The sequence below is a fragment of the Haliotis rufescens genome, unplaced genomic scaffold (genome assembly GCF_023055435.1).
Source record: "Haliotis rufescens isolate VD_foot unplaced genomic scaffold, xgHalRufe1.0.p SCAF_14, whole genome shotgun sequence".
Taxonomy (NCBI): Eukaryota; Metazoa; Mollusca; class Gastropoda; order Lepetellida; family Haliotidae; genus Haliotis; species Haliotis rufescens.
Window position 1 is genome coordinate 26,588,948 of NW_025963824.1, and position 21,697 is coordinate 26,610,644.

Here is a 21,697-nt window from a genome sequence, read left to right on the forward strand (position 1 = left end):
TACAATGGTCACTCATTTCGTAATGGTCTGCTACCTGAGCTTCCACGGCTAATATTCCAGACGATCTGATCAAGACTCTAGGCTGGTGGTCATCAGATCGTTGTGTTCGTTATATTAGGGTGCCCATATCACCATAGCAGAGGCTCAGCGTGCGAAGGCAAAACAATAGGGGTAACTACTTATCCTAGTTGTATATCTTTATGCCTTTGGGGATTCTCAGTCAATTCATTACTTCGGTTTTGGGTATATTTACCCCTGCAGTCATTAGGATGGGATGCATTGGATGTCTGTTGTCAAAACACAGGTCAGGCTTTACCTCCATGGTATTTTGCATCTAATGCGTTCTATCTGTAGTGTAGAATGATAGATGTGTAGTTAATTGTCGAAACCTTTGTATTCTATGTATCACTCTCGACAATTGATCCCAACAGCTTTGGGCCTGACTGATGCTCAGTCAGGTACACATAGTCAGGTACATGAAGTCGATTCTCCTGTGTTTAAACCAATGCTTGGGAAGGTTGTCAGTTGTGCAAGGCGGTTCGATCCCTAGCTGGGCATGACAAATGCTCAGTCATGTACATGTACCAATAGATTTCTAGTCACATGTGTATAATTTGCAGTGAGAATCCCCTTACGCCAAACTTTGTTAGGTATGTATTATGTTGAATGTGTCTCAGGTATTGAATCATGTGTGTTGAATTGTCATTATAAATCACTCATTGAATACAAAACTAACTATTAACACGACACCTGAAGAGCTGACAATGTCAACAATATACACAGTTTAAACAACAAACGTAGACACATTATATTCAGAACCCAAACTCGAAGTTGCAAATGATATCAAACATGTAATGTTTATGCAGAGACATGCTTGCAGCTTATGTAATTATGTAACGTGATCCCTTAAGACCAACACGATATGTAGTACAGTACAAAAACCTATTTATAGTAATGTTATACTATACTAGCCACATAAACAAACTGTGCACGGAGAAAATATAGATATAAGGGTAATTATTGGAGACATTCAAACGCTCATGCACGTGCCATGACGTCATTGATGGGGGCCTATAGACGTGCAATGTGTTACTGCACGTGCATCCCGTGCAGTTGTACACAGCATGTGCAACTCAAAATTCGCTGTCACTTTGGAAAGCATGATCTGTGGTCATTCAAAAATTCAAAACTTCTCAGGCGCAGACACAAGCATATCACAAGCAAATCATACCAAGATTGACAGCTGCACAGCGTCATGAAGCCATTGGAATGATCCGAGCGGGAATGAGGCAACAACAGGTGGCAACACATTTCCAATGCCATCGTAACACGATATCGGCATTGGTGAGGCGTTATCAGAACACAAATGACGTTGCCGACCACCCACGTTCAGGACGTCCCCGAGTAACGACGCCAAGACAGGACAGATGGATTCGAGTTACACATTTCTGACACAGGTTCCAAACGGCAGTAACGACGTCCCAGACAATTCCTGGACTGCACCGTATCCATCCCAACACTGTCAGATATCGTTTTCGTCAGTACGGGATTCGACCACGACGCCCTGCCATACGTCCCATCCTGACACACCGTCATCGCGTCAACCGTCTAAGATGGTGTCGAAATCATGTTCGCCAACCTCGAATATGGTGGAGAAATGTTGTCTTTACAGATGAATAGAGGTTCAACATTTCCCACAGTGACGGGCGCCAACGGCGTTTGGGAGAACGTTATGCACGCAACTGTATTGTGGAGAGGAATCGTTTTGGAGGTGGCTCTGTGATGATTTGGGGTGGGATAACAGCACGGCACCGAACCCCTTTGGTGGTTGTTCAGGGCAATCTCACCGGTGTTGGCCTGTGGTCATTCCTTTCCTGCACCGTCATGGCCCGGGATTGACATTTCAACAGGACAACGCTCGTCCTCACACGGCTAGGGTCGCAATGGATTTCCTTCACCATAACAATGTCATGTTGCTGCCATGGCCTGCATTTTCTCCAGATCTCTCCCCAATAGAGCATGTGTGGGATGAAATGGAGCGCTGTCTGCGTCGTCTTCCACATCCTCCAGATAACGTCCGTGACTTGGCACAGGATTTGAGGAGGATATGGCAGGCCATTCCCCAGGCCTTCCATGCCCATTTGGTAGACTCCATGCGTCGCCGATGCACTGCTGTGATTCACGCACAGGGTGGTCATACCCGTTATTGACTTTGTGACTTTGTCGTTTGACCCCCTACTCCATTTTTATCTTCTGACGTCATCGTAACAGATGTTGTTCAGTTCCCTTTTGACATTTTCTTATGGTCCGATCATTCAGCTGCTACAGCGACTGCATCATTTTGTTCTTGCTGTGTTGTATTTCAATCCAGAATATATTTTCTCCGTGCACAGTTTCTTTATGTGGATAGTATATTTCTGGCCACAAATCTGATAAAACAACCAAAACGATATTACTTTGATACATGCAACTTCCGAACGACCACCACCCCACCCCCCACGCCGTGCTCAGCAACATTCCAGCTGTATGACTGCGTCTGTAAATAATCGAGTCGTGACCAGACAATACAGTGATTGATATCATGAGCATCGAAACACGCCATTGGGTTCGATGACGTGCATCAACCACATTAGCGAGCCTGACTATCCGATCCCGTTAGTCGCCTCTTACGACAATCATAGTCGACCTTTAAGGCAAGCATAGGTTGCTGAAGATTACCAGTGATATGGTATACTCAGGTAAATTATTTGGTACATCTCACATATTTGAAAATTTGATAATGTTTTTGTCACCTGTCCCTGAAACAAATAAAAGTAATTAGATAATATGTTTAATAATATCTTTTAAAAACATCCTTGATTTTTTTCTCTAAAAGATACGTCAATATCAAACAATACCGATTTATTGGACCTTTATATCAGGAACTTCGTATATTTTCAGGAGATTACACATACCATTACCAGCTTAATTTTACATAATTAGTTTTGATATATTGACGGCCTGCTAGTTCCCCAAACATAAAGTCAATCAATTCGAAGTTGTAAGATATGCTACTCGCCGACAACACATTACGTCGTCTATATCAGTCTGCAGATTTTGGACACCTTGAAAAGAACTTTATGACAATGGCCGCAAAGCACTACCAAATGACATGTTTGTATATGGCTTCCACATTTAGTTTTACTATACATTGTATCCAGCATGTTTGTGCAACTTGAGTAATGCACGGAACGTTCTTGGCAATGGTTACTAAATTGATCGGATGGCTATGTTCGTTGACATGGTTGATTGCGTTTCGTACTCGCGATACCAATCACTCGTCTAGACTCGATCATTCACAGGCCATCCTGATCTAGCAGGATCTTTGCTGACCCTTAGTTAACAACAAACAACAAACATGCAAAAAAAGGCAACAGTAAAAGGCACAATCGGATAAGACTTATCTGAGTAGTTAGTAAAGAATCTATATATGTCCTAAGCTTGCACGAAGGTACTTATACTCACTTTGATATGGTTTTGTCGTATGAATTTAACAAGGTGCAATTCATAATTTACAGGTCTAGACAATGAATCATCCCGTTATTACCGCCTTGGAAGTAGTAGACGGACAATGGCCCAGATGAATATAGCTGCTGTTGAGATTATATACAACAGAGATCAAGATATATCCGGTAAACCTGGTTACTACTGAGTGTGAATTCACCTCCACTGTACACGCCGCGATATAACTGGAATACTGTTAACAGCGGCATTAAACCGAACTCACTCACTCACTTTAACAAGAGTACTTAACAATTTCTGTCCAAATGAAATATGTGCACATTTTATTGCGCTCTCACTCACAGCCTTAACTGTTTTGAATAATAAGTGAGTGAGTTGGGCTTAACGCCGTTTTTAACAGTATTCCAGTTATATCGCGGCGTGTCAGCTTAATGTGGGAGGAAAGCCCGAATTGATGCAGGTCTCAGACGTTTACCACTTCGGTGAAACCCACGAGCACGGGTATGGAGCTGATAAACCTAGAAACATAATCGGGGCGAACTGGGATTCGAACCCACAATCATAGGATTCTGGCGTGCCCTAGGGACGGAACTCTGCACAGCGAATCGCGTCGCCTTAGGCGACTAGGCCACCCGTGCCCTCTGCAGCTGTTTTGAATAAAAGAGAAATAATATTATTTAACTTTATCAAATAATTTAATAGTACATTGATAAAACGTGTGCATTTACATATTTCATGTCATTCCTAACGTGCAGCGTCATTCCATCGATGCCATCGGAGAGCGCAATGGCGTGACGCCACATGGTTACAATGCAGTGGCGTCAAAGATTAAAAACGTTGCGGCGCTACGCTCATTCACTATTGCCGCGAACTAAACGTATCCTGGCCTATAATGGTATATAATTCACTCTTTTCTATGGTATTTTTGTAAGCTGTCTATTTTATAAATTGACCTTTGTCTATTACATGCTTCATTGCTTCATAACGGCGATTGACTCAAAACATGTAGATTCCGATCCACGTGAATACAAAACCATACCAGCAGATACGCTTAATATAACCTGTTACTAACTCGCATAAATGGGGAACTAAGTACTTTCCACTTTCATGGCATAACATTAAGTTTAAAAATAACATCATTTCTGGTTTGGAAAACACATACCTGGTGTCTGTATAAACGAGAATATGATTTCCAGTTGCCGAAGATACAATTACATTATATGCAGTGCGATTCCAAAAAGTCTACCTACAACGCTACTAGGTACACAGCGACACAGAGCATTCATATCGTGCAGCAAAGAGGCATTGGTATAATAATATGTTTGGAATACAGAACGAATCGAAACGGTGCATTAAATTCGGTCTACCCTTTACTCTTCCGCGGGTAAACACGCGACGTAAGAGGCTGTCTAAATCGATTGAAAGTGAAAGTGAAGTGAACATAAGCAGCTTACTTGTCTGATGTATGTAGCCTTATATGTTTGGTACTGGACACTGCCATACTAACGCATCAGTAGTTTTCTCATTGGAAACGCACAATCTTTAATTTACTTTTAAAAATCTTAAACAGCTTAATACACCAGTTCAGAAATTCTGTTTTTTATTCAGTACTTCACTATTAATAGTGAACAGCTCAGGAAATGAACCCGTTGACAGTGCATGTTTTTCCCCTTTCCCATAACCCCCATCGCCAAAGATTATCCAGTTTAATGACATCACTTCAAGTGTGGGAAAACGCTTATCTAAGGCAATTCGTATGCCCCAACCTTAATAAGAGAGTGTACACGCACTTCCTGTAGAACTAACTTTCTGCTGGATAAATACATGTAATATGCAGTGCAACTTTAAAGCAGAAAGGCCCGTACCTCTGGTTCCTTGACAATGCTTTTGAAATATTTGCTTTGACTGTAAGCCATCACATGTTGTTCAAACGTGCAAAGTTAAACTTACTTTATAGTTTTGATCCGTCCCGGCCTTATCTCATTTATGTTATGTAGGTTAGATCCAGTTAAAAGTCTGCAATACCTTTTACATTTTTTCCAGGGTGCCCGACGTGTTTAACACTATCTGGGAAAACGAGTAAAATCTTCTCATCGGAAAGCAATTTCTTGTTTTTAGACGCTCCATCAGTTCTTATAAACCTTCCAAAAACAACTTTATCCAATGAAGAAAAGTATTCCAGAAGGCAGGTTCGGGACACATTAGTTCGGAAACTCAAGAAGTATATATCAGCATTAAGAAATTCAGGAGGAGGTGTCATCATTTTGCATATTCAAGACCTTGCCTGTGAAGATAAATACCTGGACCATTTTCATGAACTTGTTGATGATAAATTCCGTGAAATTATTGAAGATGGAAGTCTATTTGTCCAAGTGTACAGGAAGAATTGGTTATACTGTTTAGCTGACTCTTCTGATGACGAAGCCGAGGACACCGAAGCCGAGGACATTGAAGCCGAGGACATTGAAGCAGAGTCCCCCGAAGAAGCCATAGATTACGATTTGTATAGAAATATTGTTGGTGTGACAGTAACACCTTCATTCACAGTTGTAACAGCTGACTTCAAAACAAAAGTCCCACTTGACAACAGAGTTGATGACCCAGTTTCTACGGAAATAGTACAGTTCTTAAAACAAAAGACATTGTTCCAAAATATTACAGCTAAAATACGTACGTTGAATCATTTACAAGAGAGTCGGAGTTTACAGTTCAAGTCATTCTCACTTGAACAAGAAACAGATCAACAAGGCGACATTGCGAACATTCTCAAAAACCCAGAAAGACTGGCAAATCATGTTTGGGATAAGCTTCGACTGAAATTTTATATCTGTGCCTTTACCAAGGTTGATGGTGGAGGGTCATATTATGTTGGAATCTCTGAAAAGGTTGTAGACTATGATTCCTATAAATCAAAAACATATATAGTGGATGGAATCGATGTTCCTCAAGCTTATCATTCATCTGTAGCAACAAGAATAAAAGATAAAATTAGGACTGAAACACTTGTGCTACACTTTGACGAAGAGCTTGAACCCAGCCCGCTGCCACCAGAACTTGTGAAGATTGAGTTTCACCCAACTGGAAATAATTACTTTGTCATAGAAATTGCAGTGCCAGCCGTCAATGGCCTGGTGTGTTATGACAAATATGGACCAGAGGCATATGAACTAGAACAAGGGGCATCTGGATCACCAATACGACTTACAGTAAACCAGTGGCGTACCCGTTTCTTAATGTGTAACTACTAACAAAACTACCTTTATCTTTTTCTATACTGTTAAAAGCGGCGTTAAACCCAACTCACTCACTCACTATCTTTTTCTATCCTCACAATCACACAATAGGAACATGCCATATTGTGTGAATATGCAACCATAAGGTATTATTGTAAATAATAAATTATGTTGTTGTCGAATGCAAAAGTGGGAAAATGTAGAACCAGCAATAAACAAATGATATTCTATTTACTCAATCACATTTAACATATATAATATGTTTATTGTTACAGAAGGCAGTCATGGCTTCTTCAAAATTAAGACAGAGAGAGCTAAAAGGTGTGTTTGTAATTATTTTGTTTGTAATCATTTACCTGGCTCCGTTAGTTGAGTAATACTAATATACCTGCGTTATGCTTGCAATAGTTTAAATACATTATGCCTGACGTTTGAGTTCATGGACTTTTAAAAGGAAGATATACCATCAGCAAATCTACGTGTATATTGATTTGAACATGAATAATATCGGGGGAAGAAAGTCACAAGAAGCTGCGGTTGTAGAAGGATGCCACTTTGGTGAAACACAAGTATTAGGGCTCTAAGAAACCAAGGATCATTATCTGGAATTAGAATCCATGATCATCGGATTCTGACACATCAAAGTAATAACTATATACTTTGTTTGCTATGGTCCATTTGACACATAGTTAGAGTATGTATGATGTTCTCACTCCAAAACAAGGACAGACTAGAACAAGAACCGTGATGTTATATTCGTGAAGAATGTTGTTAATTTAGCCTCACGAATTTTAGACGACCCATAACACTTTTTCAACTCTTGTTATTCAGTTTTACCAGCTGCACGAAGAGAATCTTATTCTGGACGTTAGATATGAATGATCGAAGACCTCTGTTCTTTTGAACAAATGATACATCGTGATGTTTGTAAGCTTTTTAACCCAATAGCTCTTTTCTTAATGCTCTTAACAGAGTACGTTTCATGTAGCGCCTATGTTTTAAATGTCTATTTGTATTCGTTAATCGCTATAATATATTACTTTTTCTGTAATATTTGTAATGCTCTTATGTAAGAGTGAGTGAGTGAGTTGGGTTTAATGCCACTTTTAACAGTATTCCAGTTATATCGCGGCGTTTCAGCTTAATGTGGGAGGAAAGCCCGGAGTGATGCTAGTCTTAGACATTTACCACTTTGGTGAAACCCACGAGAACGGGTATGGTGCTGACAAACCTAGAAACATAACTGGGGCGAACCGGGATTCGAACCCACAATCATAGGATTCTGGCGTGCCCAAGGGACGGAACTCTGCACAGCGAATCGCGACGCCTTAGACGACTGGGCCACCCGTGCCCCCTCTTATGTAAGAAGAATTCCCTCATGGGCAAAAGCATTATGTTATCTTGTGCCTTTTGCTGCATACTTTTTAAAGTATCATGCAAGGAGTGACCTTAAGAGTGAACTTGATCTTAAATAAAAGTATTTTTGACATGTCCAAACGCTAGAAAGCAAATAAAACCAAATAAGTCCAAATTGGTGAAATACAGTGTAACAACCAATACAGTATATGCTACCCATTGAAAGTAGGCCGAAATGACCAACTACTGGCATTTCAAGAAATATTGTCATCACTTGCCATATATTAGAATTTAAATAATGTAGTCACTCCTTGCATGATACTTTAAAAAGTATGCAGCAAAAGGCACAAGATAACATAATGCTTTTGCCAATGAGGCATGAGAACATTACAAATGTTACAGAAAAAGTAAAATATTATAGTGATTAACGAATACAAATGGTCATTTAAAACAGGCGCTAAATGAAACATACACTATTCAGAGCATTAAAAAAAGAAACAAATGCTGTAGCTATTTGGTTGAAAAGCTTACAAACATCACGATGTATCATTTGTTCAAAAGAACAGAGGTCTTGGATCATTCATATCTAACGTCTAGAATAAGATTCTCTTCGTGCAGCTGGTAAAACTGAATAACAAGAGTTGAAAAAGTGTTATGGATCGTCTAAAATTCGTGAGGCTAAATTAACAACATTCAAACATTACAAATATGTAATTAGACTTGGAGCGATGTCTTTCAAGTGGAAATGCCGTTAGGTTCCTCATTATGTCAGCTATGGGCAAGGTTTTATAAATCTGATATGATGAAGTAGACGGTAATGATATCAAACCGGAAGCTGTTTTTGCAAGTACCTTCACACACCTTTTCTTGTACAAATCCATGTTTCCAACACAATAAGACAAGATATTGGTATAAACAAGCAGAGTGTGTGTTTCAGAACCTGTTCTAAAGGCACATGTGCAAGAAGTAAATATTGTGTCGTTCGACCATCGTCGTCCACGATTTTTGGAGATTGGAAACAGCATTGACTTGATAAAACAGCATGTATTTAATGCAGGTATGTACCGTCTGCACCGTCAATTCGTTTTCAGTTCACCTTGTTTGAAACTTGTCGTCGCAAGTCGTCCATCCTCGTTGGCCATACACATTTTACAGTTTAGATTTCAATGCAATAGCTTAGATTCAGTTGAATTATTATGTGTTTCTCTCAGAGGTTCACATTTGTTCTTGGCAACAAAATTGGAACTTTAATTTGGACACCAGGTAGTCTTCTTTGATTTAAAAATTCAAAAATACTCTTCTCCAAAACTTTAGGTCAAGAGGCTTGAGACTTGGTTGCTCTGACGGTTACAATATGATGCCTCAATTACATGCAGCATATTGACAAATCTAAACTATCAAACATTATGCGTCGTCTCCCTTGAAATAACAACATCCCAGTTTTCAAGACGTTCTCATCCGACAGCAACACCGAAGAAGCTATTTATTCATATAACGCAGTAATTCTTGTTCAAAATGACTGAAAAATGTTACATGTCAAGTTGTCAGACTACACAAATCTCTTCCGTTTTGCAGTATATATAATGTTGACCATAAACATTTGACCTTTACAATTCGACCTTAAACTAAAACCTCTTATGGCTATTGCTCAGTTAATTTGTTCAAAATGTTTTATATACTTTTGACACATAAACATATCATATCAATGATCAAGGTCAGCCTCAAGGCCTGAAATAAATGTTAGCTTACAGCATAACTTGAGAAGGATTACTATAGTACTTGTAGGCCAATGAAACTTGGTCTTCCATAGGACAAGACCGAGACCGGAAAAAGGTCAAAAGGAACCTGTGTACAACGGCAATCCCCTAGTGAAGGCCATGATTGAAGTATATTTGGTATACATGTCACGTCAAGATTATCTTCAAAGTCATAGCCCAAACAAAAGTGTGTTTACTGCCTTACTACGATCATTTAGTGTACAAGTTGATTGTAATCTTAAACCACCTGGAGTTATCTCCCTTGCACCAAAGCACATGTTGAGTCAGACATATTAAAGTGTCTTTGATGGAGACCTGTATTGGTCATTGATGCCTTACATAGTGTCATAAGTGAACTGAAAATGGAAAAACAATGCCCACTTCCTGGACTGAGTTTGAAGCGCAATTTGGCAGAAAACTGGAGCAGTACTGCGGAGAAGGATGAATGAGTGCAGGCAAATCATTGCTTCATGTGCTTGGAACTGATGTTTTGGAGATTTACAACACTTTCAGATGGACACATGCAGGTGATTAAACAAAATTAGAGCCAATTTATGAGAAATTTGAAGCTTACTGTAACCTAAGAAGAAATGTTACCTGTATATGAGGGACATTTATTCAACACCAGAAATCAAGGTCCCAATAAATCTATAGACAACTACTGTATTCATCTCAGAAGACAAAGACGTGTGAATATGGCAATTTGAATGACTCTTTAATTTAAAATCGCATTGTCTGTGGAATTGTCAGTGATCAAGTTAGGGCAAGACTGTTGCGTGATTCAGACTTAACATTAGATCAGGCGATAGACATATGAAGGGCCGCAGAAGCAATTGTATCACAGCTGAAAGAGTTAGCAGGAGAATCAGGAAAACAAATGCATGTAATTTCGAAAAAAAAACAAAGGAAAAAAGCAGCACCAAAATCTTCATAAAAATGAGCAAAGAAGACATCAAACAGAAAGGAAACACAAGTTCAAAGACAGGTATGAAGAGAAGGAAAGACACTGAAATGAAAAGGACTGTCATTTTTGTGGAAGAAAACACAATTGTATTGCATATGGTGAAACATGTGGAAATTGTGAAACGAGGAATCGCTTGGCACGGGTCTGTCGTTTCAATCAACATGATACAAGGAAGAAAAAAAGTTCACAGGCTGGAAAATGACATGACAGATTATGAATCTCAACGATTCTGATGGAAGCAAAGAAGAAACTTTCTTCATAGGTGCACTGACAAATGGAAAGGTACAGAAAAAGACTGGAAAATTAATGTTGAAGTTTGCGGAAACCAATTGCAAGTTTCAATGAAACTGGATACTGGAATTGAATGTAACGTCACGTGTAAGGAATTTTACAAATCATATGGAAGAAGAATGCTTACCAGATCAAAGGCGAAGCTAATTTCATATTCTGGACACAAACTGGAACCAATGGGTAAATCACATCTTGCCGTCGAATACAAGAAGAAGATGTTTTCTGTGAAGTGTGTCGTCGTCGACAAAGACGTACAGCCAGTACTAGGACTTTCTTCATGCATGGAAATGAACTTGATCAAGCCGATGTTCAGAGTTGAAAAAGAAGAGAAAGCCCTTACTTCACAGATATTCAGCGAGTTCGAGTATACATTCAAGGGTCTTGGGAAGATCAAGGGCATCAAACATCATGTCAACGCGGACGACTCTGTAAGACCAGTAGTTCAGCCACCACGGAGGATACAATATGCCCTTCAGGATCAAGTGAAGGCTGAAATGAACAGATTGGAGAAAGACGACATCATAACGACGGTAACCAACAAAGTGGGTCAACCCTATTGTCGTCGTAGAAACATCAAACAAGAACGTGAGGATCTGCCTTGATCAGCACAGCTTGAATCAAGCTATACTTCATGAACATTTCCCAATGAAGACTGTAAAGGAAGTTGCAGCTAACCTGAAGGAAGCAACCGTATTCTCGAAGCTGGACGCAGCATCCCCTATAGACGAAATTGGATCTCTTACACAGCTACTGATGGGTCGTCGAACAAGAACAGTTATTCTCCTGAAACCAGGATTCGATCACAGCCATGTCAGGAGTCACCTGAAACAGAAACAGTATGAACAGAAATATTATCATGACAGGAAATGTAAGGAGCTGAAACCACTTCAACAAGGTGATGTAGTACGACTGAGGAAGGACGGTAAATGGATACCAGGAACTGTAGTAAACCAAGCAAAGAACAACGTTCATACATTGCTGAAAGTAGTGGAACATTATTCAGAAGAAGCCGTAGAGATATCCTGAAAACAAATGAAACTAACCCTCTGAAATTGTGTTTTGACAACAATGAAAGAAACCTTGAATCTCCCATAACATCCAACAACACAACACAGTTCCAACAGCAAGTGAAGTCACCACTGTCATCAACTACAACGTCATCATCACAGTCATCGTTAAAGTCAAAGTCAACGTCACGGTCAGTGTCGTCGTCTATGTCCACGTCATCAGTCGTGCCACCAGCCAGATTCACAGATTGACTTTAAAGTGTTAAAAGTGTTTAAAGCGATCTTTAATTTGAAGTAAAATAGAGACACGTGATAGGGATTTTATCATGGACTCTAAAGCTTGCATGCAGTTACATTCATAACTTTTATTTCAGGTACATTTATAAGAAAGGTTAAATGTTGAATTACGAGTCTCGTAACTATCTTAAGAAGGGAGGTGTCATAGAATGCTTATGCAGGTTGTCTTGACTAGATTGTATGCTGTGCATGTCAAGTTGATTTGAGTTGTCTCCCTTGTACAAAAGCACATATTAGTTGAGTCAGACATATTAAAGTGTCTTTGATAGAGACTTGTCTTGGTCATTGATGTCTTACACTTGCAACTGATATTTAAGCTCAAAATCGCTCTTCAGCGTCATCTGCGTAAATATGTATTGTGTTCGTAGTAAAAGTGTCCATTGGAGGTAGGATGAAGTTTGGTACATATCATCCTTAGAGTGGGGCATTAAAGATGAAAGCTTCTTTGCAACTATCTCTAAAGGTCAGTGTCTCTTAGGGTAGTTCTACTTCTTTGTGTACGGAACTAAAACCTATTGTTGTATAACATATTTTTAAGAGCTTATACCCATCTTTGCAACAACAAACAAAACTTCAACTGACTGATTGATTGGCTGAAACTGTGTGCATATAGACGACTTTCTCTGCTGGAGGCACGGGCTTTTGTCTCAAAGTTGTCAGTAAATTGAAAATGCATAGCTACAGACATGGGACTTTCTGTCATTAAGTCGTCATGGATTGGGCGTATGTTTTTTCAAAATCTTAAGTAATGTATTTAAACCTGAAATGTATATTTGATGATAGCTAGAGGCACAGGGCTTAATGATACTTTTTTGTGATCAGAGATGAATATGTAAAGACATTGGTTAGGTCACCTATAACCTATTTGATAAAGTCAAACGATTCATGACATGTTTCTGGTGAGAAGGTTTTGGGCCATTTAGGAAAAGAAGGGGTTCAGGTGGCTTCTGTCTTTCTACATAAAGCAAACAACTGACTAGTTACCTTGATAAAAGCAATGCATTTTGACCCCAGTAGGGATGCCGGGCTAGAACAGGTCCCAAGCAACCTATCCTTTGCTGGCTGAAAGAAGCGACCAAACAAATCAAGTAGTCAGGCTTAGTGACTTGTGGGTTCGAATCCCGGTTCGCCCCGATTATGTTTCTAGGTTTGTCAGCATCATACCCGTGCTCGAGGGTTTCACCGAAGTGGTAAACGTCTGAGACCTCAATCACTTCGGGCTTTCCTCCCACATCAAGTTGACACACAGTGATATAACTACAATAATATGACAAACTTGTGATTCCTATAAATGCTTATAATCGTTAGTATTTTCATTTATAGTGAAGACAATAAAGTCTCATGGACATTTTTAGTTAAGCGGCGTTAAACCCAACTCACTTACTCACTCGTACCACGACGGCGGTGATCGTTGCTCACAATATCAATCACTGTTTTGTCTGGTCCAGACTTGATTATATATAGGCCGTCGTCATAAAGCTAAGTGCAACATCGAACAACAAACAACCAATTTATTTATTTTAATGCTTTAATGCTCTTCCATTTCAGATAAACTGTGTTTCTATCCCAAACTGGACATCGATGAAGACTCTGGAATCCGATGGGAAATACATCAGAGACTTAAGGGCACTTTTAAGTCATGTTTCGCCTACACAGCCAAAACGATGGCAGTATCTGGTAACATAACTGCCAAACCAAATTCAGCCGACGCCATTTACGACGCCATTGTCTTTGTGCCAGATGGACCTACAACAGTATTTACAGTTATCCGTGACAAAGTAAGAAGCAAGCGAGAAGTACTTGAGTATAACCAAACACTCGCAAAAGGTGTTGTCGCATCCGTCCGAAGATACGCAAAGGAACAGTTTAGTGTGGTTTTTGGACTGATGACAGAATCTGACCTCATGGATGATTACAAGTTTAAGGATGCTATCAATGCAATAAAGGTTGAAACGTCCAAATGGTGCGTCCCCGTGACACTAAGCATGTCAGATAAGAAGTTCAAGGAAGTCACCAGTGCATTTCTGTTATCAGTTGCTTTTACTAATTGCGTTTTCTCAGAGGATGACGTTAATTCGCTGTATTGTCTCACGCTCGAGCAGTTTCGGGTCCTTACCGAAAATATTGACCACAACCAAGTGGTGGTGAATTCAACACCTTCTTGTGGAGGGGATATCCTCTTACTTGAGATCGCCAAAAGACTAGAGAAGTCAGGCCCAACAACAATTGTCGCAAAGTCAGAAGCATTAATAAAGACTGCAAGGTACGTATTACATAATACCACGATCCTCCCCTTTTGCTTAAAGGTTTCTCATTTATCTCAACTACTAATTGAACCGAACCTTCAACACATATCCCCGTCAGCTAGGCTTCATGATAGCAGTAAACTTACACATTAAGTTTCTTTTTTCTTCTTCAGGAGGTTGTCCATTTGTAAGGATCATATTATCCCTGCTGATCATCTGGAAAGCAGGACTTTGGCTGACATTATCAATGTGGTGGCAGACTGTGATATCTCTGACAAGGTTCAAGGCATTGACAATCTAGGGAGGATCTGGTATTTTATTCGTGGAGGTAAGCAGATATGGAACATATCATAATCTTTATTTCGTGTAATAATATTTTCTTTTGTTATATTTTGCCCATTGTAACTGAGCATGAGGATACGTTAGCAGTTCTAGATATTACGACTGATGAACTTGCCTTGCTATCGCACCTCGAACATTCATTTGCTTTGGAATCGCCTGTTCATTTAATCACCTAAGTATTTAGCAAGGTAAAGTAGGGTCAAGGTTGTCAAGAAGGCCTAATCTCTTCGTGATCTGGTTAAACATATCTGACTTTTGTTGCCTGGTCTGGTTGTCGACGGGAAGGTGAACACATACCTAGCTATCAAATTGCAGAACGATTTTAGTTCAAAGAAAATTGACAAGAGACAGTTTGTATTGATATGCAGCATTACCTGATATGCCATCACCAGACAGACAGCCCATTACACTTTGTTAGGTGTGCTCGAATTTATCACTAGATCTGAATGAGAAAAGTCAATCTGGTCCAACCACAAGTAAATATCCTCCCTTGCAGCCTGATGTACGATATTAGCTTTTATATGGGAGTCACCTTAAATGAGCTTGCCTATCACCTGGGCCGGGTCGTCACTCGGTCATCCAGAAAGTGCACGGTCCATGAGGTCATAACTGTTGATGTATTTTGACAAATGCAGAAATCGGGTTTTCGACTACAGTGCCTAGCAACATCCAGAATGGCTATACGGTCTGTCTTATTGTGAACGATTTAATAGAGCAGGCTCACTATCAACTTTTAAGATTAATGATAGAAAGGAGTTAGCTTTGTTAAGACCATCATCCGGTAAATTCGCGTAAATATTATTTCGAGTTGGTCGCAGGACTTACAGGACTAGAGTGGTGCATTTGGATTTTGCATTGAGATTAGATATGTTTTTTTCAGTCACACCTACAAAACATCCCTGCGAGGTGCCTGAAGTTTTTTAAAAAGAAAAACACCTTGCAGGGATGTTATTTTTTGTCCTGGCAGTTTCACGAATTTTTAAATACAATTGAGATATAGAAATGGGTACTGTCCGTCCGTCTTTCCGCCCGTCCATCACGTCTTGTTTCCGGAGCAGAACTAAAAAAACATGAGTGATAACTTACGCAAACATGGCACATAAATAGGTCTAGTGGTGAACTGGTGTCTTTTGATGTTTTAGGTTTTTTATTAAATGTATTTTTCGACTTTCCATAACAACGGCTTTGACTTAGACTGAAAAAGGCGGTGGAGCAGATCTTGAAAACTGTACAATATTTATTGTCCTGCACACCACCAGACCGACCATGCCTTAGACGAGATAATATTGCAGCTGCTGGTGGGTATTTTGCTATCAGCTATCTGCAAAAAGCAATCATTGTCTAAGGGGTGTTAAGTATTTACATAACGACCTTAAGTATTTTATGACATCGTCAATCATGTGGTAAAATAGCTATTCCGTGAAGCATCGTTGGCAGCTTAACCATGAAATACGTGTTATCGATCCAAGTTGAAACACTTTGACTATTCATAAACACTATAATAGCTAAACCTTCAGTTTAGGCAAAATCAGCTTTGAAGCTTACATATGAGTGAGTAAGAGATTTGCGCAGAAGCTCATGGCGTGTCAGCCAAAGCCTGTAGTGATTTCTATGAATGACAGTGAGGAGAGGTATGGTGCATACAAACCAATGATTATGATGAGGACGATACCGAGATATAAAGCAGATTGGCACAATTCTGCACATCAATGTGAGTGGCGCATTGTTCTGTCAGTTCAACATTAAACATTGAGACAGTCATTACTAAGATGAATTTGAGCCAAAGCGTTCGAAGTTGGCGTCGAAAACGATCATAATGTCATTGTTTTTAAATATGGCGGCCAATTTAAAGTCTTTTGAAACGCTTGAATAGAGGTGTCATTATTTGTTACAAAATTCAAATTTCAGGTGATCACACAGAGATCCGACTACATGAAGCACCTACACGCAAACGTATGTTGAATGTTATTGTTTTCGCTCACAGTTTAAGTTAACGTGTAACTTGTATCATTTTATAGGTATTGTGATTCAGATTATAATCGTCATTGTTTTAATTTTACTTCTGAATACCATATGATATCATTATAAATTTAACACATCATACTCTGCAGGAAAAAACAGCTCTTGGGAGGATGAGCTTTGTCCCTCTACAAACAAGGTTGGTTCAATTTATGCAGGTAAACAAACCAAACGTGGTTATAATCAAAATGCATGTTTAGCGAAATTCAACAGAGATATCTTTTCAGCTTTGATGAATAATGTATCTTCCAAACTCTCAAAAATAACAACATTACTGCATGGTTGCCACAGTGACATATATGTCCCTCCTCTTCACCCCTCACTTAGATGTCGAATAAAATTCAAATTAAATCACACTTATACACTTCACAGTTTTGAATTCTGTGTAATTCTCTCTTCTGTGATATCTTCCGCTGTCAATTTAGACAAAGCAAAATTACTGACAGTGACCTTAACAGTGTTATTTACTGTGTGTTTAAAATCTAAATATCGGATACTCACTCGAAGAATTGAATTTCATTTACAAATTATAATTTCTGAAAGGTCGCCGTTTACCTAGAATCGTTTAGATAGTCTTTACAAAATCACGTTTCACGTATGCCGGTTATGAGACGCCTATTAGATCATTTATATTTCAAACTCAGCTGCGATACATGCGTCCCTGAATTCATCATACATTTTAGAATCAAAAGATAAATAGTCTTTGTCACCAATGAAAATGATCAAGCTGAAATCAAGCGAAATAAATGAGGTGTGGAGAGGAATATGTTCACGGAAAACTGTACTTGTTGTAATGTAAACAAAGCGAAATTAAGATTTTACACAGTAAAGCCTTTGCTCCTATTTTGAGACACCCATTCATCTAATTGTTGCATACAATGGTTCACGCGTTTGAGAATATTCATGGGAAGAGTATCGTAGCCCGAATTGTAGAATTACAAATATATACATAACAATGATCATGTAAATTCAACAGAAATTCTAAAGAGTCCGTCCTGTGTGACGCCCATGACTTACGCAAAATCACGCACAACGACGACGGTAGTTATCTGCATTTAGGACCTATGCTCTTGGGTGCATTGTAAAACAAAATAACAGTATATATACGTACGCAGATTGTCTGTTTCATATTACTTTTAATACTATTTATGAACGATACCTCATGCACGATAATCCTCCTCTGAAAATCCTGCGTACTGTTTTGAGTGAACACGCCATTTGGTAAAAGTTGGTCATCGGTAGCGATGTCATACGGAAGTAACATTATTGTACATATTTTGTAATTTCTTTGAGGAGAAAATTATTAACGGGGCATCAACCCTCTTGGATCTGATCCAGTTTGCATTCTCATCATCGCATTGATAATCCACAGATATGGCGGAAACCTTTTTGTGTCGCGTCACATTAATCAGTAAGCAGTGCATAGGATGATTTGGTTGATTGGTGTGTTGTTAAAAGTCAGAAATACTCCAGCTATATGAAGGCGGTCTGTAGGTAATCGAGTCCTGACCTGACAATCCAGTGACTAATATCGTGAGCATCGATCCACGCAATTGGGATCAATGACATGCATCAACCAAATCAGCGAGCCTGACCACCCCATCATTGTCGCCTTTTACGGCAAGCATGAATTGCTGAAGACCTATTCTACCCCGGATCTTCACGGGTCGTATATAGGATGACGTCACTCATGACCGTGGTTCTATGTATTAATGCGCCACTGCTATCGTGAAAATATAGACAAAATGCATCGATTCGATGCTAAAAAGGTGCGATTTTAGGGGGAAACAGATTACTGCCTGTCAGATACTATTTATCTTTCGCTGTTTTTGAAACAACTCATTGTAAATTAAAATGCTATCTGACAGACATTCGCGCAGTAGTCTCTATTTATCATCACTGTTTTAAAGATATTCATTAACACATGCTTCTATTAAAGTCGTACAATGGACTCTGCTTTTAGCGTTGATTTCTAATGATTATGGAAAGGGTGTTGTCGCTTTTATATATTAATGTTCCGACGTGTATGCATGTTGGCTATTGTAGCCATATTTGTTTGTTATTTAACGTCGCACTAGGCACCATTCCAGCAATATCTCCCTGTACATTTTTGTGTTGGAACCCGACAAACAATATCTATGATCATGAGTTTGAATCCCAGATAAACCCTAAGTAGTTTGCTATAGTTGTCCTTACTATATCCGTGCTTGTGGATTTCATCAAAGCGATTAACGTCTGAGATGTGCATCACTTCTGGCTTTCGTAATAGTATCATTTTACCAAAGCAACGCATTAGCCCTTAACTGATGGCTTACGATATTACACAAATTTCACTTTCAGCATACTCGTACATTATCGTTGACATCAGTCTTGCTTGTTCTGATTTAGGACCTTTGTGTCATCTTCAATTTATTCGATTTCGCAAATATGCCAGAACACATTGTCAATAGTGCAATAGTATTGATAAGATCATGTTCCTGTCGAACAGGTGGAATCTCTTCTGAACCAGATGAAACAGTGACGTTTCCTGCTGTGTCTGAAAATACACAAAAGCCAGATTGGCAACAGAGTCTTCTTCATGGTATGTATCGATTTGAGAGGATAATACTTGTATGCTACAACAAAAAGCTCATTGGTAATGCTATGTTTAATCATATTAGAACTGACTGATTCACTCAGAACGACCGTGTATTTGGATGATGGAGGATCTCTATCGGAATAAACACATACAACAGATACATCCAGAAGCTTCAGAAAGTAGTTTTAAAAAATTCAAAATTACAGACGATATCATTGCCATAAGATACGAGACCTTTCATCTTCAATATGTGCTAATAATAAGGCGTGAGATCTGTAACAAATGACGTGAGGGAAGTGCGGAAATGGCTGGCAAATTCGATGACCAACACTATGCCACACATAATATTGTTTATTTTTTCTCCTAATGCCAAACTGAAGGTGCATTTGTTTGATAAAACCTATCACTATTTTCACTCGTTGCATTTCAGAAGGAACTCGAAATGACATCAAGTCATGTACAACAACAGCCATTCGTCAACGTGTATTGGCACCTGCAAATAAATGACTTGAGCATCACCGTGTTATAACCATAACTGGTCAACCCGGAGAAGGAAAAACAACTCTAGGTTTTTTGTTGCTGAAAACATTTTGTGAAACTGGATGGAAGACATTTGCACTTAGAACGCCAGAGGAATACAATGCTTTGGTTATTTAGCCTAAGACTATGTTGATGCTAAATGATATATTTGGTTCATTCCATTTCAATCCCCAAGATCTTAGGAGATGGTTGTCAGTTCTTGATGATGTGCAGCGGCATATTAACTCAAGTGATGTTTGGGTTGTATTTGCAACCAGAGATTATATTCTATCCGAAGCAAAACCACATCTTGCAAAATTCTCCTGTGATTTAATATGTTCTAGTAAAATTCTCAACATGTCCACAGAAGCATGCCTGTCCAAAGAAGACAAATTAGATATCTTCAGACGTTTTAGTGCTTGCAACCTGAAGGAACCATAAGTGACTAGAGATAAAAGGTACTAACTGCTTTCCCATTTGGTTTCCCTTACTGCTGTTTCCTATATTTCCGCTTTGACAGTGACAAAATCAATGTATTTGAGTTTTTTGAAAAGGCTAAGGTACATCTGGATTCGATAACAGAATCCTTTCTGTTGAAAGACTCTTTCAAAAAGGCTGCATTATATTTATTGCTGTACATGGACGGTAAGGTCAACATCAGTGATTTAATGCTGGCTGAAAGATCTTCATCAAAGCAATATGAAGTGTTAGACGTGCTGTCATCAGTCACAGTTCTACACCGCCCCGGCATGGCTCAGTTCTTTGAAGGTCTTCGGTCTGCTCTCAACGACCTTGAAGGCAGTTACTTGAAGGATGATTCTGGCATAAAAACCTTCTGTCATTCGGCATTTCACGAAAGCATTATCCGTGTTGTGTGTGCCAGGAATGTGTATTTTGTGATTGAACATTGTAGTATTGGATTCATCATATTTGTAATAGAATCATTTTCAGTGTCTTCAGAATACACAATCCCTCTGGTGCGTAGGTTCCGCAAAGAGATAGAAAGTGGAAACATATCCCTTGTTCTTTCTCATGGTGTATTTAGAACTCAAGAAGGTGTGAATGAATTACTGAAGGCAGATATTGACAAACTTTTGATGAAGAGGGACACACTTTCAGGTAAAAGTTTTCTTCATTTATCTTCAAGTAATGGAGCTGAGCTACTCTTGAAGAATATTAATGAAATCATTGACAAGCCAATTTCAACACAATTGTATGAGAACATGAAGTATGGGTGCTGTGAATTTAGCAACATTAATGGAATACAATTTCTTGTTGAGTTTACCCAAATTTGAAACACAGCACAACGTTGATGGCTGCCCTGGGCATTTCCATTGAACATTGTCAGGAGCAAGCAATAAAATATATCATCAACACACTCAGACTGAGCGAAATCAAACAAGAACACTTCTTGAAAGTTGCAGCTCATGGATCAGATAATGTTATAGAATTATTACTTGAAAGAGGGGCGTGTGTTAATGCATCGGATTCCAACAGGGCGTCAGCGCTGTACCTCGCATGTGAAAAGGGAAACACATCTGCAGTCAAGTGTTGGTATTAAATCAACGCAAGGACAAGTGATACGAC

The 21,697-nt window shown here is 39.2% G+C and overlaps 1 protein-coding gene across 1 annotated transcript; it reads left to right on the top strand.

Moving 5' to 3' along the window:
- Nucleotides 1-7,015: 7,015 nt before the first annotated feature.
- Nucleotides 7,016-15,109, top strand: LOC124131266. The gene is made up of 4 exons (XM_048395212.1): nucleotides 7,016-7,055; nucleotides 9,028-9,147; nucleotides 13,955-14,669; nucleotides 14,826-15,109. Exons 1-4 carry the CDS (start codon nucleotides 7,019-7,021, stop codon nucleotides 15,004-15,006), a joined length of 1,053 nt encoding a protein of 350 aa, XP_048251169.1. The 5' UTR covers nucleotides 7,016-7,018; the 3' UTR covers nucleotides 15,007-15,109.
- The last annotated feature ends 6,588 nt before the right edge of the window (nucleotides 15,110-21,697 follow it).

Excerpts from the sequence above, each read along its gene's own strand:
- LOC124131266 (XM_048395212.1), top strand. The coding sequence starts at position 7,019 with ATGGCTTCTTCAAAATTAAGACAGAGAGAGCTAAAAG. Across the intron at positions 7,056-9,027 it reads AAGACAGAGAGAGCTAAAAG|AACCTGTTCTAAAGGCACAT; the intron begins GTGTGTTTGTAA and ends TGTGTGTTTCAG. Across the intron at positions 9,148-13,954 it reads ACAGCATGTATTTAATGCAG|ATAAACTGTGTTTCTATCCC; the intron begins GTATGTACCGTC and ends CTTCCATTTCAG.